The sequence below is a fragment of the Lycorma delicatula genome, chromosome 5 (genome assembly GCF_047948215.1).
Source record: "Lycorma delicatula isolate Av1 chromosome 5, ASM4794821v1, whole genome shotgun sequence".
NCBI lineage: Eukaryota > Metazoa > Arthropoda > Insecta > Hemiptera > Fulgoridae > Lycorma > Lycorma delicatula.
In genome coordinates, this window is record NC_134459.1 from 105165734 (window position 1) to 105193413 (window position 27680).

Genomic DNA, 27680 nt, shown 5'->3' on the forward strand with positions numbered 1-27680 from the left:
TAAGCATAAATTTAACCATTATTTACATCATATTCCTATAGATAAATCATTTTCATTCTCTACAGAGCTACTTATTAGATTAGTCAGTAGAATTCTTTGTTTCCTGCATAATTTTATTTCACCATTCATATTTTAACCAATGAACAAAAAAAAAATGGTTTTTAATCAATATTTTTACACAGATTTCCTAATGGTGTAAAACCCAAAGGTATAGATGTATTTTGTGTTCTGTTGCTTGGAGGTTAATTTTCATTTCTATAAAAAAAAAGAAGCTGGGCAGGGGCTCTGCTCTTTGGAACCCCACTGTTTATTATCGTGATGGTTGTGAGAATAATTCTGATAAATAACAATTAAAGTCTGTAAAGGTCTCTTAATAAATATTTGAAAAAGAAACTAAATTACAAAAGACAGAATAGTAGTAACTAAAGTACACAGACTTTTGATGAAGAAAATTCACAATTTCACCCCCAGGGGGACAAGGGCCTTGATCTACACCTTAAAACCTTCCCTGGGATAACATAATGAATCCTGAAAATTTGAAAGCAATCAGTCAGTTTGTTCTTCTGTAATGTTGCAAACGGATAGACAAAACCTGCCACAAACTTTCGCATTTATATGTCAGATATTTTTTTTAAATTACACAAATTAATTGCATACCTAAAGAGTTCCTAGTTCATTAAAGTTACTTTTCCCAATAATTAAAAATTTCTGTCTTCTAACAGATACTAATAGCAATTTTCAACAAGTAATTCAAGATTATAACCATAAAAAACCATACTTGTCAATGAAACACCACAGCAGTGATATATGAAAAACTTTTCTTAATCATCAACAATGTTGATGACTTAGAAATCATTGACAGGCAATATTGATACCTATTTATTAATGGTATTGAATTATAATAATATGTGAAAACAGGAAAGAAGAATGCTATTTGTTTGCAATATATATATATATATATACATGCATTTTTTTTTAGATTTTGGACTCCTGTAATTCTGCACATTATTCTTTAAGTTGTCCTATCTAAAACTAAGAAATAAAAATAGTAAAACCATATTCAAAACTCAAGTTCTAAACTAAATACAATTAATGGGTAATTTTTAAATACTACTGAGAGTTAATTCTAAAATTTTACACATTACAATAATTTGTTTTTCATAATGGGTTTTTGTTCACTTACAAGTACAGATATATTATCAATCAAAATTTGAATATGAAACATGAGCTGATTTTGTACTTTGCAACAATTTTTTAGGATAAGTGTTAGAAACTCCTGATTTTACTTATAGTAGAAAGAGAATAGAAATAGATACTTTACTGAAAAGAGAGTAAGCTGCAATTTTCTCCAAAAATATAACAGTCGTAGTATAAACATATAAAGAGTATACAAAGAGACATATACATAGACAGATAAAGAGTATAACATATAAGACTTTATTTTTTTTTTAACCGAGTCAAAAAGAACAGATATGTATCAAAATTTTATTGTTTTTTATTTGAAAATTATATTTATATTAAATAAACATAATTTAAAAAAAAAAAAATCTGGAAGAATTTTATTAATAATGATTTTTTAAAAACTTCACGCAAAAATGTCCTATATCAATGAGCAAAATTGTTCATAATCTTTGAAGATATCAGGTGTAACATTGTTAATTTCTGGGAGAATTTTCTCTATCAGTTCATTTATCATGTGTGGTCTGGTAGCAAAAACTTTACTTTTGAGGTATACGAACAGATAAAAGTCAATAGCTAAGATCTGAGAAGTAAGCCGACAAAAAATATCACCAAAATGGGAGATAAAACCATCTGGAAACAATTTATATAAAATAAACAAGCATTGTGGTATGTACTGCCATCTTGTTATAATCATAGCAGTTGGTAGTTCTCCAATTCCTCAACTGATATTGTAAATTTCCCAATATCCCACAGTTACGACTGGCTGTAATAGTTAATGCTTGTTCATCACCTTCAGAGAATACGAATCAATGATTTTAAATGCTGAAATCATGCACCATGCTGAAACCTTGGGCAAGTGGAGGAGCAGTTTTTGATAGGTCTGTTGCAAGTTATTTTTAGCCCAGTTTCAATAGTTTTGTTTATTCATGTCACCCATATTAGCATAAAAAAAGCTTCATCACACATGAAAAGTTTTTTAGTAATATTCAAAATGTCTTTCAATTCAAAAAAATTTCAACTCAATTCTAGGTGATTATTGTTAACATGGTCACCTAATTCTTGATTGGTTACTATCTTGTGTGGGTGCCGATTCAAACTGTATGCAGAACACTAGGCTCTGATAATCTATGAGCCTAAGCTTTTTTACTTCCTTGTATGAAGTAAAGGAAGTAGTGTGATCACTAAAATTTTGGTTCTCAGATTTCAAAGGAGATATCCATTTTGACCTTCCCTGAATCCATTTTTACTAGTTTTGGCTGCACACATGTACGTACATATATACGTATGTACGTATCTCGCATAACTCAAAAACGATTAGCATAGTATATTAAAATTTTGGCTTTAGGACTGTTGTAACATCTAGTTGTGCACCTCCCCTTTTGATTGCAATCACCTGAACCAAAAGTGTCCAAAAAAAGCCAAAAATCCAACAAAAATGTGGAATTTGGACTTTTTCTCAACTGCAATAATAAGCCCTGATTGAGGACTTTTTTCAGCAAAATATCATAACTGATACTTATTTTCATTGGTTCCAAAATTATAACCAAATGAAAATTTAATTAATAAAATATTTGGATCTATAAGGGGAAGGCACATCGGTTCGAATCAGACTTAGTCTCTTTTTCATTTTTTTAACTTTATTTTTTAATTTAATTTTTTAAAGATATATATTTATTTATTAATAATTATTAACCTGTGATTGTAAAAAAAATTTACAATAAATGAATATTCAATAATAACAATAAAAAAAATATAAAAAGAATCAGGAATTATTAGTGAATTAAAATTTTATGTACTTCTAAAAAGAGTGTATATGTAAATTTAATAGGCATTATTATATATGTGTATGTGAAATAGAGTTGATGAAACATCTGATTATTTAATATTAATTGAAAATTATAATTTAGATCGTATTATTTTTGGAAAGAAAGGTTAACGATTGTAAATGACAAAGAAAGTATAACGAAATGGTACAAGGAATATATTTAATATATTCAAATAATCAAATATTGTATACAAATAGCCCACTGCAATATATGATTAAAAAGTTACAGGTATCCTAAATTTATTGATGTAAATGAATTGAATATGGATGAACACTCTGAATAATCAATAGGCCTTAAGAAGTTACAATTCTAAAAAAATGAACTTAATTTGTAGATGATCAGGAAATGATATGGTCACAGGTGATATATTGATTTGGGTAATAATATTATATTGTATATCAAATGTAATTGTTACTATTATATTGTATATTGAAATACTTGTAGGAAAACACACCTGTGCCTGATAATCAACTCCACAGTGTTTTATTTGGGGATGGGGGAGTTATTTTACAGTAAAATGCTGACACATTGCATTCCTTAGCCAAATGTGCTTCATATCACTTAATATTTAGAATCTATACCATATGATGGAACACAATGCAGCTGAATCATCTACCAAGTGTATAGAATAATTATTCAGTTCTGAATAGACTCTTGTCGAGTAGAGTTCTATTGCAGAACTTGTTCAATGCACTTCATTGTCCTATTTAATTCATCATTAACATATATGCAAAATGATGTTAAAAGTTAATTATTTACAATTAACATATACCACTTTTAATAAAGTTAAGTGTCTAAATAAAGTTTGTGCTTGATTTATTAATAATTAATTATTAACCTTTAATTGTAAAAAAATTTTTCAATAAATTCAAATTGAATAAGTTATTAATGAAATAAAATGTTTATGTACTTTTCATTTTAAAAAATGTGTATGTGTAATTTAATAGTCGAACAAGGAAGTTATGTGATATCCACATCAGATTTTTATTTTACTTAGTTATAATGTTTTAATGGACTGATTCCTGAAACTGAGCCACAATAAAATGTTTTTAGTAATAAAAGAATTGAGTTACCGCTTGCTGCACTAAAGCTATTAGAAAATGTTAACTGACTTTGTATTATAATTAATTTACTTTTTATGAAAAATTCAACACAAATGACATAACTCATATATAAAAAAATAATTTTTCAAGCTATCAAAATACTGAGATGATTTATGAACCTAAACATAAAAGCATGGGGGGCATTCATGATTATAAATAACGAGGACTTTGATTCTTTTTAACAAATTTTAAGTGCATTCATTCATTTTTCATGTGATTTTTGTCACATTATTAACAAAGACCCCTCATACTTTTATTTTTAGTAACATAAGATATAACACTATTTTGATAACTGAAAATTGGTTATTTTGTTTTAGTACCTATTATAAACAAAAATTTTCACTAAGAAAATGTTATATACAATAAATATATATGTATAATTGAAGGTGTTCAATTTAAATGTACCATCATCAGGATTTTTAACAACCGTAAGCCCTATAAAAAATATATCTTAAATGGGTAACTTCACTTATTTTTCCCTGATTATTACTGGCATTTTTCAAGTCACTTCCACTTTTTCAATACAGCAGCTATAATAGGACCAGCCTATGTACGAGCTTGTGATGTCACGAGCAGACTGTGTATTACTTCAGCCTGAAAACATCAACTCTGCATATCAAATTGAAGTATTACTTATTATTGTATTGTTCAGTATGACAGTAATAGCTGCCATACTTACATTTTCTAATCATAAACAATACATAATTAATTATTTTATAACCTTTATTTGTACTAAATTATTAATTTTTAATAATAAACAGTCTTACTTGAATTTTCTTATGCATCTAATTCAGACTTCTAGCAAGTTCACCATCCTCGCTAAATGAATCACTATCACTGTCACTTTCATTTTCACTTTCACTATCAGTCTACATGTGCAATATAACATTGTCATTTTATCTATCAATGGTTCCAGTTTTTCATACTCTTTTCAATATTTTTTCATCTTCATTCATAGAATTAATTTTCTTCATAGTTAATATTTCAACATTAGTGAAAGAAAATGTTATTTTATGATTCACCACATGCCTTTTTACAGCTGACCATACCACCTTCATCGGATTCAAATCAGGATGGTATGGTGGGAGTATAAGAACACGATCCCCATGGTTTTTCAAAAGTTCATCCGAGTGATATTTTTGTACTTTAGTTTATGTAACTTTACTAATTCATAAAAGTGTGGTTTCAGCATTTTTTAACTATACATAATATGGGTTTTCGCCAGTTAATCGGTCGTATCTTTTCTTCTGGAGTTAGAATTTGGTGCTTTATCAGTACCTGTATTGTGATAAGGGATATTAGCAACAACTACTACTGACATTGGTGGAAGATTTGGAATCAATTTTTCATGCGCCCATTTCATGAAATTGTCTGTATTCATGTTGTCATGGGCGTCGTCACTTTTCGAACTGGCTTTCCAAATTAGTAATGCATTCGGAATAAAACTGATTTTTCCTTCAGCATGAATTACTACTAAACGGTCACCTTTATTAATCGGCACAAGTCCCTCAGCAATACTATCAGACCACAACTTTGTCGAACAATACAAACATTTCATCCAAATAAACAATTGTAGCATTGCTTTGTCTGTACTCGGCCATTGCCTGAAAATATTCAATGCTCTTCCACCTGATAGATATCAAATTTCTCAATTAAAGGTTTTCTGTTATTTTCAGTTTTACGCCATTTGAAACCTAACTCTTTCTAAATAACAACTAAAGCTGATTCACTGCCTTTAAAATCAATAGATGACTGAAGTTCTTGCCTTATTTTTTTTTAAAGTAGGTAATTCATTCTTCTTTGAATGAAATTCATTAACTGTTCTTTTAACTACACCTAAATCAAAATTGTCCAGTCCACTGACAGATTTGAACATCATTTGTACTTTTTCGGCATGCTGAAAGAACACTATTGGGATGTTGATTGAAGAATCAGATTTTTTTTTCTCTTCTGAGTTTTTGAACCTGTGTTCTTGATATCCCACAAGCAGCAGCAGTTCTTTCTTCGCATTTTTGAATGCCAATTACATGTTTGTCGTCGCTTTTAGAGCTTCTTTTTTCATACAATCATAAACATTGTTGATAACTTCACATACTTGACTCCTAAGCTTTTTCTTTTATTAACTACGGATTTAAATTCTGCCATAACAAACCACAGTAATAACACACACCAGACACAACAAACAATTTTCGAAAGAAAAAGAGTAATTATAAAATAATATGACCACACAAAAACTCTATTCGAATAACTTCACTGAACATGGTATAAACTGGACTAAAGTTCAGTTCTTTCTTTATACACACATTGTGTACTATAAATGAGATCTAAATATAATCGTGATTAAAGACATCATTTCTAGCTGCATTAATAGATTTTTATAGGCGTATACACAATACCAATCAGAGCATTAGTCATTGGTTAAGGAATTGTTGGGTGCCTGGGTGCACCCAGGCACCCATGTCTGGGTGCCTGTATTGTTTGTAAGTCAAAAAATTAAATAAAAATAATAATTATGCGTAAAAATAATGTTTTGAAAAACAATAATATAATGAGATGTCAGCATATGATGTCACAAGCTCATAGATTCGCTGGGGCAACAATAACTTTATTTGTTTAGATAGAAATCCCTAGATTTTTTGCTAGTTTTTGATACATTTTTTTAATTAAAGGAGCCTATCAGAAGCTACCTGAATGTAAACCTTTCAGAAGCTAACAGCCACAAAGAAAAAAAATCAACATGATGGCAAACTAATAAGAAATATCATTTTAAAACATTTTTATTTGTGGGTATTTTTACCTAAATACAACCATCCAAGAGTTACAAGCTCTTGTAAGATACCAATGGGGAATTGGGGAATGATACCAAATGTCTTTATTAAATAAACTTATAGTGAGGACACATTGTTGGGATAATGTTTATTATGCAACTGATATTTGTAATGAATTGCTGTAAATCATTAGTTGTTTTTTTTATGATATGAGATTTATACTATATATATATATATATATATATATATATATATCTCAAATAGAAAAGTATAAAAAGTTTACCATCAAGGAATATGGACAAACACAACAACAAAAAAGAATTATTTTTTCTAAGTTAATGTATATAGACTGTCCAAAAAATAACTATAGATTTCAAGAATAAATATAGTTTTTATTTGGCAGCACTCAATAGTGTTTTATGTACGCAACAACAATTCAGTTTTAGTTTTTACATTTTCCACCAAATAGCAACTGTGTTAGAATGTTTCACAGAATAAGACATTATGAGCTCAGGCTTCAGTTCATAGAATCACCGCAAAAGAAAGCACAGTACATATATTGATACACAAAAACAAAATCTGTGACTGTCATACAAAGAAATTATACATGAATCTATTGTAGAAATTCTCTGAGTGACAAAAGCATATAGAAGTGGTGTAAGCAGTTTTTGAAAACCTGTAGCATTCTCTCACCAGACAGGCCTAAAACAAGTGCTGAAAGCACAGAAAGAACTCAACTGTATTTCTGATAAAGTCCAAAACATTCAGTTCATAGTGTTAATCATCAACTATAAGCATTTCTAAAGGCACTGTCCATGAAGTTGTTTGTAAGCGATTGAAACTTTGTGCTTATAAACTGCAACTATTCAATGAAATTAAACCTAACGATAATCCACAAAGAGTTCAATTTGTAATGACCATGTTAGACATCAGTTCTATTTATGAAAACTACCTGCAGCGCATTTCATTTTCTAATGAAGGAACATTTCATGTTTACTCAGATGAAAATCACCATAACTGTCACATATGGGCTCAGAAAATCCACACGAATAGATGGAATTCATCCACAACTCTCCAAAAGTGAATATTGGTAGGGTATCATGTATAACTGAATTTTTGGGCCTTTTACCATGAGCAGACTATTACTATCATAGTCTACTTCGACATATTAGAGAAATTTGTTTCCAGAAATTGGAAATATAGAGGGCCTAATTTGACGAGTTTCTTCTTTTGAGGCTAAGTAGTAAAGATACCATATATAAAGAAAAAAAATCACTTGACCACCTGCACCAAAGAATAACAGCAGTTGTAGAAACAATTTCTGCTGACATGCTCGTCAGGATGTAGAATGAGGTGAATTATCAATCTGACATTTGTACAGCTGGAAATTGTGCTAATATTGTGGTACATTAAGAGGTAAAAGAACTTTAAATATTGTACTTTAATGTAATGAAACACATACATTTGTAATTCTAAATGTAACAAAGTAAATTTAATTTATACTGGGAGTTTTTTCTGACACCCAATATGTGTATATACAATGAAACTTCCCCTAACAGACACTTCCCAATAATGGACTTCTCTTAATAGCGGGCACTTTAAGATTGCCTGGCAGTTTTATAATGGTATTAATAGATAAAATATTTCTCAATAATGGACCTTCTAAACAACGGACATAGACAATGAATTTACATAAAAAAACTGTTCAACCAGTTCTGAAAAACAGACAGCAGGAATAAAAATTGTAATTTTTCTTGTTTTATTTTATACTCAGTGTGACTAATTTTTTTATCTGTTGTGAATTGCATCACTTCTTGCCTAAACACTGATGTTAGGACTATTTCAAACAATTCATCATCTGGCATAATTTAACATCAGTTATGTGCAAGTGTATACTGTACAATGAAAACTTGTAATATTTTTGTTACAGTATAGTACTGTATTTTTTACTGTAGTACAATTTCTATACATATGTTTACTGTATGTACACAAGTTTGTGTATTTTATAAAAATCGTTACAACCATCATTATCACAATTTAAAATGTCTCAAAAACATAAACCCTTGACATTAAAAAAGTAGCAGTTATAAATGTCTAGGAAAAAGAAAAACTCAAGTGTGTGTGATATGGGAAAATGTTCTGATGTCAGGAAAACTCAGATAAGCAGTATCTTAAAAAGCAAACTTGATATTTAACCTCATGGACTGAAAATTATAATCTGTTAAGCAATGCGTTAAGTGAATATATTCAGTGAATTTAAAAAACTATTAATAATCGGCAAATTTGTAAGAACGCCATAATGTTTTAAGGGCATAAACAAAAATTCGTTAGAAACTGAATGGTATTCGAATAAAAAATCTTGGATGACTAGGGAAATAATGAAGGACTGGTTGTTAAGTTTTGATCGTAGAATGGGAAGACAAAATAGGAGTCATACTATTCTTGAACAATAAAAAATCCCATTCTAACTTTACCTTAAAGAATGTAAAACTGATATTTCTTTCCCTAAATACTACTGAAGTATATTAACTGTTTGATCAGGAAATAATCATTCATAGCTTTAAAATTCAGTACGGAAGAAAGGTACTTATTGTCAACAATGAATATAGTTACGGATGCTGATGAGCTTTCTAAAAGTACTTAGTATGCTGGATGCAGTTTTATGGATTCATATGGTAAAAAGCACGTTACTGCTACAAAACTGAGAATACTGCTGAACCAAATGAAAATCTGTGGAACAGAGTGAATTACAAGAATTTATTGAACCATTTGAAAATTATAAAAAGAGTACCTGAATATTAACAACATGCTTAACACAGAGGACAAATTGACTGACCCAAAAGAAATGGTAATCATAATGACAATGATGAACCAGATTTATAATCATGAGTAAGGAAGCTATAGAAAAGGTTAGAAAATTGAAGTGATATTTCTTACAAAAAACAATTACCAGAAGGAGTTATTTTAATATCAGAAATGCAGTCACCTTATGAAAACAGTATGTATGATGGTTATTTTTTTTCAAGGTCCGATTGGTCACGAAATTAAAACCACAGTGAAAATAAAAAATTTTTTATTTGTAACAAGTACTTACATAGTTACGCTATTTCTCTACATAGTCGCCACTCCGATTTAGACATTTGTCGCGTAGCGTGGTACCAACTTTCCAATACCCTCGTCATAGAAAAAAACACAGTTGGTTACCTGTGTTTTCAGCCATGTTTCTACGCTGCTCTGCAGCTCGATGTCTGTGCTAAAATGTTGTCCTCCTAGCCAGCGTTTCATATGAGCAAAGAGATGAAAATCGGATGAAGCCAAGTTCAAGCTGTATGGTAACACTTCCCAATGAAAATGCTGCAGGAGCTTCTTTGTTACAGCTGCAGTGTGCGGCCGAGAATTGTCATGGAGAAAGACAATGACTGATGGCAACATTCCTCTCCGCTTATTCCGAATTGCCCTTCGTAGATGTTGAAGAGTCACGCAGTAATGGTCATGCCACGTTCCATGCATTCCACCAAGAGAACTCCATTCGGGTCCCAGAACACAGTAGCCATACACTTTCTGTTGGAGAAGGTTCGCTTGAACTTCTTTGGTTTACTGGGAGAATGAGAATGCATCCACCGTTTGGATTGTTCTTTTGTTTCTTCAGTTTCAAAATGGACCCATGTCTGTCCCCTGTGACAATTTTGTTCAAAAAATCTTCTCCTTCACTGTGGTAGCGCTGGAGAAATGTTAGGGAGGCGTCCATTCTCATTGTTTTGTTCCTTCCCTGACCGCCTGCATCATGAACATCTGCACTTCCTACTTTAAAGTTGCTGCACCATTGACGCACTTTACTGTCACTCACTGAAGTTTCAACGTACATATTACTTATTCATCTATGAATTTCAGCTGCATTACACTCCTCAACCTGAAGAAATCAAATTACCACACGCACTTCACACTTGGCGGCAGATGCTATTGTTGTAGACGTGTTTACGTGCTAGCTGCGTGTTCAGAACTAAACGAAGTGATGCTGCGTGATTGAAGGCCATACTAGAGACGCTGCGTAACACATATGCACAAAGGTTCATCCGATTTTTGCACGGGTTTTTATTTCGCGACCGATCAGACCTTGAAAAAAAAATAACCCTCGTACCAGGACTTCAAACTAAAATAGACAGTTATTTTAAACCATGTATGCATAAATAAATTGTACGTATCCATATTTGATTTTTACGCTATTTTTTGTACATGTGATAAATACTCTTGTTTATTATAGCTTCTTTGATTTATATTTTTGTACTGTACATTGTTATTTATTCTAATTTAGTATAGTACTGTAATTCTATACTCTATTTTATTAGTTGATTACAATAGTAGAGTATTTTTTAAAATTAAAATATGAACATAGAGGACAAGCATTTTATTTTTAAAAAAAACAATACAAAAAAACTTGCATTTTTACAAAATTATTTAAATCAGCAACTAACTTTCTTTTTTTAATTTTAATTTACATGAATTAAATATGCAGTACTATTCAAAGCAATACTATATACTATATGCAATACTATATGTTCTATTCAGTGTTTTTCTCTGTACAATAACTGACAAATTGTTTCTGAGCCATGTCTGATATTGTGAAGTATCAGTAAAAACTTCACAATATCAGACATGACTCTATATATATATATATATATATATATATATATATGGGTTGAATGTGGCATAAACCGTAAATTAAAAAAAATTAATTTTATAAAAGTTGTCAAAAAAAAAATTAAAATTAAATATTAAAAATAAATCATCATACTAAAACAATAGCAAAAGAGTAAATATGGAATGCAATGCTACAGATTTGATTCAAAGTACAAATAGTCCAACTGGAGATCTTGTGCAGCTCCTGAACAGTTACATTAATGAAAAATATCGAATACAAGAGTATTACAATCATATTTCCTAACAGAAAATTACATTAGTTATTATTAAAAATATGAGTAGTAGTAGAAAAAATTAAGTTGGCCACCATATTGGTTTTTTCATCTTTGAGACTCTTATTATTTTAGTCTATCAAAAGATTTAAATATTTTTTTCCTACTTCTTTACACAATGTTTGGTGTATATGTATATTATTTACAGCAAAATTATTTATTTTAACAAAATATTAATTTCTATTTTATACAACTAGTTTAAATAAAATCAGATTATTTTATTTAGGAATCGGGCATAAAGTCAACAGCTTTTCTATACTTTTATTTTTGGTCCATGATCAAGTTATACAATGAAATTTATGAAAACTGGTGCTACATGTTAGAAAATGTATTTTTCCTTTTATTATAACAATTTAAAATAATAATGAATGTATTCATTACCAAATACATTCATTAGTGAAGAATTTTCACAATTTTTTTTTAAATTATATTGAATAGGTACGAGAATTTTATATGTCTTAAGCCATATGTAAAACTTTGGAGTAGCAAAAACATCTTTCAACCACTTTGCATATAAGCCATTGTTTGCATCACTCACTCAAGTAAATATACTAAAAAAAAAAAAACACCTTTCAACTGTTATCCAGTTTGAAAATACATTCTGTGGTGGGTATGGATACAAGAGTTCTGGGCAACCTTGTAGCGTTATACAATAGAACTCTCTTAACTAATCTAACTGGGAGGAGGGGATAGTTAGCTTAGATACAGAACATCAGATAACAGAAACCTTGACCTTGTACAACAATAATTTCTTATAAATTAATGGATGTAATGTAAGAGCTTTTTATTAAATAAATTGAATAAAAATTTAACTAAATTAAATTAAAAAAATTTATATTATTATACAAGATACTTATTTATTCTTTTATTTTATTTTTTTCTTAATACTAGATGATGATGAAATATTTTATAACTTCATATGAAATGTACAATTACAGAATAAGTAAAAACAAGCAATATCACACACCTTTCTTCCAAGTAAGCCAAACCTTTAATAATTACTGCTATCCCTTTTGCATGCTTTCCTGAGGTCATATCAATGATCTTATCTCCAATTTCATCATTCTCTTCTTTTTACTGATGCAAGTTTTTATCTAATGTATGTGCAATGACTTCATAGACACAAGTTACTTATTTTTTCTATAATGATCTGTTACTTAATATCATCCTTCTTATATTCTTGTATATTTCAATTCTTTAATCACTGCAACTAACCCAACATTGAAAGTGTTACTAGGATCACACTTGATGCTTGTTTTCTTGTTTCCCATATTTCATCATTAAATTTAACATTTAAACATTTACTGCTGCAATACCTTATTCCACAGCAGATATTATTGACTTCAGTAACATTAGTGTATAATGGTGAGAGTTTCTATGGCGTTATCTATCACAAAATGCAAAATAAGTGAAAATAGCTGAAAGTCTTAAACATACCAGGCAAACTGTAAAAAATTACCTTCATTTATTGAAAACAAAATATGTAAAGAAAAAATTATTAGTAGCAGTTCATTAATATTTTAGACAAATTTTTTATTTAATCTTTGATACCTAAACAATTCAACTGATAGCCTGATTTTAATAAATGAAAAACTAAAAGAAAAATCAAACGCTTTCTAATTTTCAATTTAGATGCTAAAAATGATGCCCTTTTATGTCTACAAATATTTTCTGAACTACAAAGTTATTAACACTAATTTATAAATTAACTCACCTGCATCTGATGAGAAGTCCTCATAATGGTCGCTATCATCCTCAGAATCAAATCCTTCATCAAGGGAGAAATCATGGGATTCAGGACTTAAAACGCCACCTGAAATTTACTTTATATATTACTTTCAATTAAAACAAAAAGTAGCTCTGTTAACACAACTTTTATTCACTCACTCCCATTTAAAAACAACCACAGATTTTAAATACATAAAATGAAAAAAACACTATCTGACTACAAGAAACCGCCTCGTTTTTTTTTACTAGATTTATATTAATGGATGTCAACAAGAGTTCTATTCTTTTGATAGTATATTATATTGTATCCTTATAAAGCCAAAGTTTTTTTATAGATAAAAATATAGAATAATACATTGGTTCTAGTAGAAATCGTGTAAACAAGAAGCAATAACTAACATAAACCTGTTGTTTAATTAACAATAAATTATTAATGTTTGATGTTGATACAGCAGTGCTCAGGAGAATTGGCACAATCCATGCGAACTGCAAAAATAGCCAGCATTAAGTGAATGTATGCATTTATCATGAACAGCGGGTTGACCATTAAATTTTAGCATTATGCTATAACTTTATAATGAGATAATACAATGCTCTTATATAAATAAATAATAGTTGTCTTTAAAACAACATTTTAACATGCAACATAATTTTAGGAATTTAGTTTTATTTATTTTCTTAAAATCTTTTATTTTTGACTTCAACAGTGTTATGAACTTGAAGGTGTTCTTTACAAATTAATAACCATTTTTAAACCTAAATGGTTTTAAATAAATTCATATTTCTTTAAAGAAAAACGAAAATCCTTATGAGTTTTTCAAAAATATTTCTTATTCAATCTTATAAAATATATTGTCCTAAAAATATAGTTAATAGAAGTCTTGAATTTTATAAATATGAGACCAAGCTTTATCTATAGGCACTTCACCAAGCCACATGTGGTCTGCCTTTCTTTCTTTTTCCTTTAAGCCTCCGGTAATTACCTTTCTTATAATACTTCAGAGGATGATATGTATAAGTATAAATGAAGTGTAGTCTTTTATAGCCTCAGTTCGACCACTCCTGAGATGTGTGGTTAATTGAAACCCAACCACCACAGAACACTGGTATGTAGTATTCAAATCCGTGTAAAAATAACTGACTTTACAAGGACTTGAACACTGGAACTCTCGACTTCTAAATCAGCTGATTTGGGAAGACGCGTTCACCACTAAACCAAACCGGTGGGTTAGTTGTGGTCTGTCTGGCTGAGCAAATCCTGAAGAGGAAACAGAACCTCTCCCTGAAGTCTCAAATACAGTGAGATTTCTCCTCTCCAAAAACATACCTGCTGCAAACTACTAAACACTAATGACACTGCAGATGAAGTTAGAATGGCCGCTAACATAATTTCCATGTTACCTACTGAAGAAAGAAAGGGCAAAAGTAAAGAGTCCTTTTTCCTTTATTATTAATTATAAATATATTACAATCAGGGCATGATTTGGGTAAATCATTTTTTTTTTTTTAATTTTAAGGTCTATATAGTACATATTAAATCCAAAATAAAAATATAAAAAGATTTAAAGAATTACACGGATATTTTTAATTGTAATAGGATCTCCATGGTGATTTAGCATTAATTTTTGGATAAACCCTGAAAAAACCTATTATAATAAACTTATCACCCTATAACTTTATACTTATTGTTTTTAACTGTTTTTAATGTCACCATTAGAAATGGAAGATGAAGTGGCAAATATGGCCATATGTATTCATTTTATCTGACAATTAATTTTAAGTATTTAATACAGTGCTCAAACGTGCATGCATATGTACTGTCATGAATGAAACTGTAGTACAGTAAATTAGGAAAAGGTTTAAAAATTAACCCTCCTGTTAAACAATGTAATAAAATCACAACTATATAAATATCGATTCATTTAAGATTGATAAAGAAAAAGAGTGGTGGTTCATTTGAATATAAACACCACATATTTTTTTATTTATTTCTGATTCTTAGGAGCTGAACACATAAATCCTTTTCAAATGAATACAACATAAACAGTAGTCAGAAGTATGAACTTGAAATGTACTTCCCAGGTGTAGGAGAATGAAGTGTAGTATGTTTCTGGACAGTAATTAATTATGATTTTCATATTTAACAGTACAATAACAGAATAATTACAATCAAAGATGACTTTAACTGGTAATCAATAAATTAGTATTATAAAGAAAAAAGTAATACGTATTGCATTTGTAGTATATTTTTCAAACTGATATGGCTTCTTTGAAATTATAAAGCAATGCTGGGTAAAGAGCAAGTACAGACTTGCTATAGTTTTGACAGCAACAGCCAAACTTTTCTCTGGTAATAGTCTCACAACAAAAACAGCTTTCAATAACATCACTCGTCAACATTCTAATAATATATTCCTACTACTTACTCTTGGGCAATAAATACACTTTACTAGCATCACACTTACAAAATTTAACCAAAAAAAATTTTAAATTACAAGTTAAATTATTATAAATCCAAATGATTTTTTCACTTTTTGGAAAATAAGTGTAACAGATAATGTTACCTTATTCTTTGTTATAACATTCAATAGCACCTAATTAACAAGATATCACAAATATTTATCATCCCCCTGTTCAAGATACCAGAATACTTTCAATAGAAATTTCTTTATTCACAATAAAAAATTAGCCTTCAATTAACCTGCAGTTGCAGATGATTAAAACTGAGATAATAAGGATAATCTTTGTTATACATAATATCTACAAGATTCTACAGATATAAAGCAATGTCAAATCATCAAATTAAATAGCACAAACTAAAAGGTGAAGTAAAATCATAAAGTAGTACATCAATCAAAAAAATTAAAATAAACCCAGATACTGCAAATTACAGATCTTTCTAAGGTAAAAACCACTCAGTTCCAGGAGAATAATAAAAACATGGATCCATGCATATTTTTAGTTTAATCAGAAATAACTACAATAAAAGCTAAATTTACATTGGTAGCTGCAATTAAAACAAGTGGTTTTAATTTAAAAACAATAAAAAACAGTATTTGTTATCTGCTATCTGTTAACAACTATATACATCATTTAAGATCTACAGACAATCCAATAATACATTTTTTTAAATTTTTTTGCAAGTCAAAAACGTAAAGAATTTATTGTCTACTGAAATAGGTAAAAAATTTGAACACCTTACATACCCTAACAGGTAAAATAACACACCTATTAAGCTATAATAACAATCTGGTAGGTAAAGACAAAAGCTTCCAAACTAAATGAACTTCTTAAAGAGAAATTAAAAATTAACTTTCTACAAACAATAAAATCTGTAATAAAATTAAGTATTAAAAAATTTAATTACAGTTAAAATATTTTCTGATTAAATTAAAATGTGACATTTTCTAAATGGCATACCTAACGTAAAATTCACATTTAAAATAAGTTTGATGCTTTTTAAATAATTCTATCCAATTAGCGATAGTTAAGAAAATTAAAAAAATAATGAAATAAAATATTAAAAAGAAAAGTAAAACAGTTTTTCAAAATTAATAGGCAAAAATTAACATTAATATATAAATTTAGGTATTGTCAACCTTTAATAAAAAGATTATCCATATTCAATCACAAATAAAATAAAAAATCCCTTTTAGCACACCAGAAGGTGGAAGTAGATTTCACCAGTGCTAAATAGGGGTTAAAAAGATTTCCACTTAAGTTAAGAAAAACTTCAAATTTACTCAATATGACAATAGCTGCATGTAAAAAAGTTTCACATGTTTAGCATACGACAAGCCCCATCATCTTACAATTCAAGCAACATCTTAGTCATCCCTTACTGTAAGGGTTGGTCATATCAAAAATTGTTTCACGCAAAAGTTTACGTAATGTTTAGAGGACTAATAACCACTTTAAACAGATTCGATACTGTGCCTATTAAGGGAGGTATATTTTTTTTTTGTATTCGAAACCCCATTTTTTCTACCTCCTGGGCTAAAGGTTGGTGATATCAAAAAACTTTACTTAGATAAGTTTTATACCCTTATCCAAAGAATAGTAAAAACTTTAAATAAATTTGATTTTCCTTATTAATAAAGTTATAGTGATATATTGTTATTTTTTTAAAAAAAAAGCCCCCCCCATGATCCGATTTTGCCCATCAACAAACTCAACCAAGATTTTGGATTGTTATATTTTATGTATCAATTTGAAAGTGATTGGCAGGAAATTATACCAGTTAATAGTGTCCACAAGAAAGTGAAATACATATATAAACATTTGAACTGACGGTGGTTTCGGGGTCTGGGGGATGCGAAAGGCAAAGATATGTTAAAATTATCTGGAAATCGAGTCATGATATCCATTACAATAGGTAGCTTTCTTATGAAATCTACCTAGCATAAAAGTTGAAAAAAAAAATGGTAAGCCTATATCTTTATGCTTCATATTTTTATAAATTTTATTTTTTTGGTCAGGAGGATTCATCACATAAGCAAGCATAAAGCTTGTACATGTGAATATGGAATGAAGTATTACAGAGTATGGAAAATACCTGACAGTGATTAAATTAAAGATACAAATTATAACAAAATACCAAAATTGGCATTACATAACCCTAAAGCAAATCATAACTGGATTAACATACAGCAATACAATCACCACTATCTGAACATATTTTTAATTAACAATTTTTTTCACATAAGACAGAAATAATAATACAAAAAAAAAATCAGGACAATTAACAAAAATTAAGGAACTAAGATCTTCTAAACCAATAAAATCATTAACAAAAATGGTTTTTAAATATATTTAATGTTAAAATAGAATGACTTACCTTTGTACATGCAACAAGAGAAAGAGCATTAACTATGAAAGAAAACTAAAATGGAAAATAAACTCTTTTTCTAACTACAGTAAAAAAACTAATGACAAAAAAATATTGGAGGTACATACGGCATTAAAAAGTATTTAACACTTAGAATACATTCCTGTTGCATTAATACAAGGGTAAGTCAAAAATTATCTACACTTTTTGTTCTAGGCAGGGGTTCAACATGTACATCATTTCTGTACATAGTCACCTCCCGTGTCAATATACTTGGTCCAGCGATGCACAAGCTTGCTTATTCCTTCCAAGAAGGTATTCAGCTGGTTTCAAAGCCGCTTTTGCACTGCTTCCTGCACATTTTTGTCTGTGGAAAATTGACGACCTCACAAAGCATCCTTGAGCGACCCAAACAGATGAAAATCATAGGAAGTAAGATCTGGGTTGTAGGGAAGGTATTCCAGTACTTAAAAATTCAATTTCATGGTTTGAATAGTGTGGCAAGCCGTGTACAGGCGGATGTTATCATGCAACAAAATTTTTTTTGACATACTTTACAGAAGCTAAGTTCGTCATGGATGATTTGATGGGCAGAACCCATTAATGATATTCAATCAAGATTGAACTATTTCTCTAGCTTGCTGAATCTTATCGTCCACGATGGAGGTTGATGAGCATCCTGCTCGCTCTTCATTCATCACTCTTGTCTGGCTACTTTTAAACTTATCAAACCATGAAAAGCAATTTTACATGATAAAGCACTGGCCCAAATTGTGATAAAAGTCTATGATGAATTACAGCCCCTTTCACACCCTCCAACTAGAGAAATCTGATCCACTGCTCACTGATCCTTCTTGGTGCAACTGCTAGCAGAGCAGACATGTTTACACTGTAACAGCCGGAAGGCAAATGATACGATCAGGATCGAATTTTGCACACGTGATCGCATTTGTACCACTCTTAAGCTCGCATGTGCAGAAGACAGTATGAGAATCTTGAAGATGCGTTATAAAGAAAATGTAGATAATTTCTGATTTGCCTGCATATAATCACATTTGTGCATGCTTATGCACACACATGCACAAATTTCTTCCTAGATTGGTTCAGATGATATGCTAAAACAGTGATTCATAAAAAAAAATTTATTCTGAAGGAAAATTAAAATTCATAATATACAGTCAAATACTATACTGTAACTTTATAAAGGCAAACTAGATCAAACAAATTAATGAAAATAAAATTGTCAATATGCTTTCCTTTTTTTCCACCAGCTCGTTTTCTTATTTTGGTTTTCATGTACATATATCTAATCAAGCAGTTAAAAAAATTAAAATATTAAACACATTACAATAAATAGCACAAACAGTAACAGTTACCTGTTGACAAAGACGATGTAGAGCCACCTTCAGCTAGAGAACTAGTAGAGAGCAAGTGAGGTCTTGGTTCTCTACGCTGCCATATTTGATCAAGACCAAGATGAGTTGGTGCTGGTGCTGACGATGACAGCCGTGATGCAGGAGAATACCTACTCTTTGTAAATGCGGGAGAAACAGCTGATGCAAGTGGACTGGAAGGCCCTGGTACTGACTGTCCCAACACCTGATGTTCTGGAGACACAGAATTTTTAAGTAGAAGTTCATGAAGAGTGCTATGCCTCTGTTGTAAAGGACTGACACCACCTAAAGGTGGCGGAGTTACAGAAGATGTTGCTGAATGAATCAGCAATGAGGAACTTGAACTGTGCTGACTAGCAGGAGATACTGTATTTTGATAATTTTTTGTTGCAGAAGCATCCAGTGGACTTGACGGTACACTGGATGACGTGCCAAAATTGTCTTTATAAAATCCTATACCATCAGGAGGAAAAGATGATGCACAAGTGTTAAAACTATTTGTATTGACAAGTGCTGGACTTAACCTGCTTAAAGTTGGTACACTGATTAAACAAGCACCTTCTTCGGGTAATAATAAATCATCAAAATTCAGATCTTCCAATAAAGTTTCATCATTAGCATTTAGTTCTGCCAATGTAGGGCCTTGAATAAGATCTGCTTTATCAACTTGAAAAATGTCATCATCATCCATTTTAATACTTAAATCCCCTTTATATTCATCACCTTCCGTAAGACGTGTACTCCATAATGAGTTGCTAGAATACAATGACTGACCAGTTGCACTTACAATATCTTGAAGTGAATTACTACAAGGAGAAGTCTCAACAGATTCAGGCCCAAAATCCCTAAGATCAGAAATATCAACAACTCTTCGTACAGGAATAGGCATACTAGCCGGAGGATGGGAAGTGTAGATTGCTTCAACAGCCATTGGTTCAGATTTAACAGTGAACCCTTTATCGATCACAAAATCACTTGATAATGATTGATCTGTCATTCTTAGATTGTAGTGAAAATATACACAAAGATTTCAGCTGTAGAAATGAATCACAACTGAAGTCAATGGCAGATATTTCACCATTTCCTGTAAAACAAACAATGCAAAATAATTAGAAACCCAATAAAATTGACAAATTAGAATAATAATACATAAATGATTTCTAAATTTTAGCAATCAAACATAAAATACTATCCTACCAAATTATGAGAATAATCTGTAATTCTAGCTGAAGTAAAAGAAATTTGGAACAATGAATGGCATGGATGAAGTCCTATGCAAGAACTACTGCATGAAAATAAACAAGAACAAAACGAAAGTAATGGAATGTAGTAGAAATAATGTAGATGGGCCACTGAATATAAAAATAGGAAGAGAAAAGATTGCGGAGGTAGAAGAATTTCGTTACGTTTGTTACTTCCCAAGAAGTAGAATTACTAAAGATGGATGAAACAGGAGTGAATTAAAATGCCGCATAGCACAAGCAAAACAAGCTTTCAGTCAAAAATATAATTTTCTTACATCAAAAATTAATTTAAACATCAAGAAAACATTTTTGAAAGTATATGTTTGGAGTGTAGCTTAACATGAAAGTGAAACTTGGACAATTGAAGTACCTGAAAAGAAGAGATTAAAAGCTTTTGAAATGTGGTGCTGTAGGAGAATGTTAAAAATCAGATGGGTGGATAAAGTGACAAATGAAGAGGTGTTGCGGAAAATTGAAGAAGAGAGAACACATTTGGAAAAATATAGTTAAAAGAATAGACAGACTTATAGGCCACATATTAAGGCATCCTGGAATAGTTGCTTTAATATTGGAGGGACTTGTAGATGGAAAAAAATTGTGCAGGTAGGAAGTGTTTGGAATATGTAAAACAAATTGTTTAGGGATGTAGGATGTAGGGGGTATATCAAAATGAAACAGCTGGCCATGGATAGGGTATCTTCAGACAGCTGCATAAAACCAGTCAAGTAACTGAAGACAAAAAAAAATAAAACTAGTAATTGTAAAGTAATCATTTTCAGTCCCTTAAAAGAAAATCAATCACTGAAAAAAAAATGGTGGTCATGAAGTTATTTAAATACATGTACCTTTCAGAATTATTAAAATGATTTTTAAAAACTTCAAAATAGAAATAGTAGCTTAGGTATACTTTTAAATAATAAGATTACATATACATTTTTAGCTCAAACTACACTATTTCTATTTTTAATCAACTACTGTCTTCATATATCAAACTTTTTTCCTTTTTTCTCATTTTACTGGTCATTGTAAATAAAACAATTTATTTTTAATTAAAAGTTTAAAACTACCCTGCAATTATTAAAGGGTAAGTGCACAATATAACTTTCATAAAAATATATATGGGAAGAATTACGAATCCAACATGATGAACGGTTAGGTTTCAAATATTTTTTTATCTCAAACAGCTAATTTGTCAAATCAATTAGTTTTTTTATCTATTCTAACCCTCATAAAATGTAAAATATTTATAAAAATAAACTTTAATTTATACTGTTTTATTAATAATTAATTTCATTTATTTTAAGAATTGAATCCTAAATAATTTTATTAAAATATTTTAACACATTCACTGACATTTGATGAACAGCTAATCACCGTGCTAAATTGTTTTTCTTTTTGTACATTCCAATTAAAATTAAAATTTGTAAAAAAAATATATGATGCTTAAAAACTGCAAATGAGATTAAGTATATAACTAAACCCACACTACATACTATATTATAAAATCAAGACAGAACTAAATAATGTTTGCTATCAGAGAGCATTAGATAATGAATTTACTAATGACATCTCACGTGTGACAGCAACACACACTAAAACTTATGAATTATACATCCTTTATATGTATTGTCACCAACATCGATAATGTTAGATATAATTAAACAACTGCGATAATTTATTAAAAGATTTTATAATGTAAACTATAATGATCCTGTTCTCAGAAATCATGCTCAAGACAACTTTAAGTAAATTATAATTGGCTATTTTTGTTAATTCTTTCAGATATAAAATGGGCTACAATAAAATTGATCACCCTAATATAAAAATCTATATATAAAAAAGCTACATGCAATTTTTTTTTCTTATATTTTCAAATTATATATATATATATTAAAACTTAGCAAAATCAATTCTTTTTTTGTTATTGTATTTGTCTATATTCGCCTGTGTACCAATTACGTCAAAGACAAAAGTATAACACAGTTTTCCACCAACAGTACAGAATTCAATAATGCCTCTTACCTTTATGCTTATTGTTTTTGCATTTTAAGAGCACTTTTGAAGAAAAATATTTCATGTAGCCAGCCACACATTCAGAACTGTACTCTAATCTTATCTTATATATACAGAACAGTACTGAATAAGTGGCTGGCCACATGAAATATTTTATTGACTATATATTTGTATAATATGCAAAAATTTTAATGTTTTTGAGCTTACAGTGATTTTGAAAAGTTTTTATTAACTGACAGTAAGAGAAACCCTCAAAAGCGCTCTTTTGAGTATTTAATATATATATATATATATATACATATATTTCTAAAATTGATCCCTTCGGGAATCATATTTCTCTGCACTATACAAATTATATTAATCCAATATTAATTCTGTACTTGAGTTGATAGGATTAATGTAATATTACATATTTACATATGTATAATTTTATTATAATTATCATATTTTATTGTACTGTTTCTCGGCCTCTCACCCAATACTGTCATTCGGTTTCAAACATCCCAACCCCGTAGGGGAAAGACACCCACCTTAAGACATTACCGGCTATCACACCACACCATCTGTTCCAACCCCTTTCCTTTTTCCATGCACTAACTTTTATGCCAGAAACAAATGAGCTATTATAGGTGAATTTCTAAACCTGGCTTGCCTAAATGTTATTTTATATGATATTGTATGATAATGACAACAGTATGAGTAACTTGGAACATGTTGGACCTTGTGTTTAGCAACTGCACCATAAATCTTCTCTCATTAAGCCGGATCATTTTCATGTATTACTTCTAATTAACGTCATTAAGTTTCAATATCTTTAACTATTTGATGCAAAATACATCAAAATTTTAGGGGGATTATCTTAGACTTTACCACATGGTATCTAATGCACCCTGGAATTGGCCCTTCAATTCAACAACAGAAGCAGGTCGATGCAACTTTTTTGATTTCAAAAAATCACTTGACAAAGGTTTCTCACTACCCTCTACTGCACAAGTTGAGACTTTGGTTTTCGTGAGCAATATGTGGAGTGGTCAAATTGTATTTAATGGGAAAAACCTTTATTGCTCGTTATGGTGGAGTATCATCCTGGTAACACTCTATGAAGTCTGGGTTCCTCAAGCATCCTATCTTGGGCCTTTTTTTATTCTTGATATTTATCAATGATATTTGTCCTGTTATTTCTTGTGACTTTCAACTATATGCAGATGATCTAAAAGTATATCAAACCATTCTGGGTAATGATGATCATTCCATCCCCCAGAATAGTATTGATAATTTTTTCAATTGGACTCAAGTTAATCATATGCTGTTTTCAAGGAAGACCAAGAGTGACAGCAATAAAGGACTAGGGTGTATTATTTGATGAGTAATTGCTCATGGTGAGGCAGGTTGAAGAGATGGTTGGCAAAAGTCAACACTTGGGTTTTTGTAAGCATTAATAATTGCGTCCTGCCTTAAAAATCCATAGTTAGATGTCGCTTAGAATAATTCACTGTTATCTGGAACTGCAACACGCAATACTCATGTAACTTAATCAAATCGGTCGAAAAAAAGTTCTTGTTATGGCTTCGCCATAAGTATCAACCATCTCTACCATCAGGAGTTTCAAGAGAAGAGCTTTGGAAATTGTTCAATATAATCAAGCCTGAGAAAAGAAGAAATGCTATAAACATGACGTATATTTATCGATGGCTACATGGTAAATAATCAAACATTGTACTCAGAGTCCCAAACAAATCTAAAAGAGATTTTAAATGTTTCCTTCCCAGGCTAAGATCATACCTTTCACCGATGCAAATGTAAGTAGGTTGGCCACTTCTTTGAGGACAGAAAATATTTTTTGGAGGTTTAAAGAAAGCTTTAAAAAAGAGATTATCAAAATTATGTGCATGACTATCACCATACACGTCCCACAAGGAGTGTATTCATACATATAAAAAAAAAAAGTTAGCACAGTTCTATTTCAATTAATTTGTTGTTTCAAGTGAGTCATGCTTCACTGCTTCTGTCTTTATCCCACAGCACACCAAGGTCATCTGACTGCTCTGTAATGGTGCACTTCATTTCCCCTTAATGTTCCAGCTGCCTTCCACCTTCAATCCCATCTAGGGTGGTCAGGATTCACTGTAGAGGATGGCAGAGATGACTCTTGTACATAAATATTAAACAATTTAAGAGTTTACAAAAAAGGATTGGTTTTAAGGACAACAATTTTTCCAGCTGTAATGTACAATTATTAATATTAGTATTCAAATGTAGTAAATATTGAAAGGTATTATCTGTTTGTTCTGTATTTTTCACAGTTAGTTATTTTTCCTTCTAGTGTGTGTGCGGTCTCTCACACACACAATTTTATCCAACAACAGCAACCAATACATTTCATAAATATGTTTGCCTGTGTATTGTCAACTATACACCAAATGAACATGTGATTTAGTAAAAGGAATGTAAACCCTATATAAATAATTCTTATTAATTTACAATTGATTTAAATTTCTTAATCAGATCTGTTTGTCCGTTAAATAAGTAACTTAAATTCTGCTAAAATTGTATTATGTATCACTTTTATTATGGTTTGAGCATGAGTAAATATAATAATGTTGCTTACCAAATTAAACTCAAATTTTAACAATGATTTAAATGTCATAAATTGTTAATATAATAGTGAACATTTTCACACACTTCCCATCATTTGTATTATATGCCAGAAACTACACAAAATTACTCAGAAAAACAGTATAAAATTAACTTATTTATTTAAATAATATATCTTTTTGTAATTACAAAATGAACAGTACATTTGCTGATTCTGTTAATTGAAGGCTGCTGTTACAGTTCCACTATATCTTGTTACAAAACACTACCAACTATTGCTTTTACATGATTGTTAACTATTTACTTGTTCACTCTTTATGTCCATAAATCTAATAATTTCACCATTAACTCCATTGCATCTGGTTAAATATGTCTAAACTGCTTTTTGTGGAATTATAATTTAATGCTATTTCCGTTTTTGATTGAATATTTAAATTACCATTCAGTTTGCAAAGATAAAATTTATATTTTTAATATGGTCATCAAAGAGATGTTTCTTGCTTTCACAACTGATGCATTTAGATGGCTATACACTTTTCAAAAACTGTTATTTTTTATTCATTAAATCGGTTAATTTTTGTTTTGGTAACTGATAATTTATGGTGTTCTACATCATTAATTGTCCAAAAAACTGTTAACTTTCCTTCAGAAACTATTCCTTTGTCAAAGTATAGTCTGAATCAATTACAATTTAGTATTTGCACATCGTATCAAGTTTTATACTCTACTGATTTGGTTTCGATGAATGATTCTGAAAAGAGTACAGTCATCTAAGTGCATCAGTTGCTTGTCGATTGTGACATATACACTACTAAGGTAGTAGATTTTTCTAAAATTTTCTAATAGCAATTACTATAATTCTGAAACCAGAGAAAACTTTATTTGCCTCTGTCTTTCTTTACATGTTGTTTTCTCTGAGAATGTGGAGTACAAACAAACTAGAGATCTTGTGCTCTAATAAATAAACATCTTGCGCATAATAGAGTAATCATTCATCCTTATAAGAAGAGAAATGCTCTGGATTAAAATTTAACAATGTGGCAGCAAAACTATCTTATTCAAAACACTCCCCAACCACGCATGGGTTTAATTTTCATTTACCTTAATACATCAAAACTGTGAATGACAAAATATTTTTAAAACAGATTACCCTTTCTACAACTAGAGTCTACTCGTGGGTTTGCCCACAACTTGCACGCCTCTCAAATTTAGATTGGTTCAATAAAACTAGATGATGGAATTACTAATATTCTTTTAAATTTAAAAAACAATTGTGTTTACACTTAATTAACTCTGTTATTTTATTTATGCGGAATTTTGTACATTTTAAACCACTGTACTTTGTTTTTTAATAAATTAATTTATAAACAACTGCCATTTACTCCCAGCCATCCATATGCTATAATATATATATATATATATATATATATATATATATATCATGATTGTAATCTAATCTTTGACTGCTAACAATCAGTTTTCTGAACAGTTGTGAAGACAGTGCCAACATCCTTTTTACAGGATTTTCAAAGGTTGTGCACAAAATGTAAATAACTGATTTTACAGACATGTTGAAAATAAAGAAATAAAATGCCAAACATATGTTATGTTCAGTGTTAGAAACAAACATTCTTTCTAAAAATATTTTATACAATTTATCTTGGCCATGTCTGAATTATACATAAATCATATTCAAAAATAAATTTAAATTTTTGGAATAATTGTATCAGTAAAATACACATTTTTTAATTTATCAAAAGAACTGAATGAAAAAGTGAATGAATTATGAATAAAAAAAAAGTTATACAAGATATTTTTCAATTATACTGTTCACAGCCTCTTTAGGAAAATTCATGTCACTTTTGCTATAATGTTTGAAAAATGTCTGATATTATAAGAGTTAATTTGACTTCAAAGATTAAGCAGAACTTAAATTAATAAAATTGGTATAAAGTAATTTTAATTTTGAGCTTTAGTTAACATAATTTTATACAATAGAGATATGAGCAGCTTCACAGTATTAAACACA

General features: G+C 29.9%; 1 protein-coding gene across 4 annotated transcripts in view; it reads right to left on the reverse strand.

Annotated features, from left to right (window-relative positions):
* Positions 1-27680, reverse strand: part of REPTOR (repressed by TOR) — a 67343-nt gene that overhangs the window by 35601 nt on the left and 4062 nt on the right. For all 4 annotated transcript variants that reach the window (XR_012756507.1, XM_075366802.1, XM_075366799.1 and 1 more), the window contains 2 exons: positions 19782-20883; positions 13564-13662 (listed from right to left, as the gene is read on the reverse strand). Coding sequence is in view for 3 of the 4 variants with exons in the window: in XM_075366802.1 (XP_075222917.1) it covers positions 13564-13662; positions 19782-20796 (1114 nt within the window). In the remaining variant the exon portion in view is untranslated. The remainder of the gene's footprint in view (positions 1-13563; positions 13663-19781; positions 20884-27680) is intronic.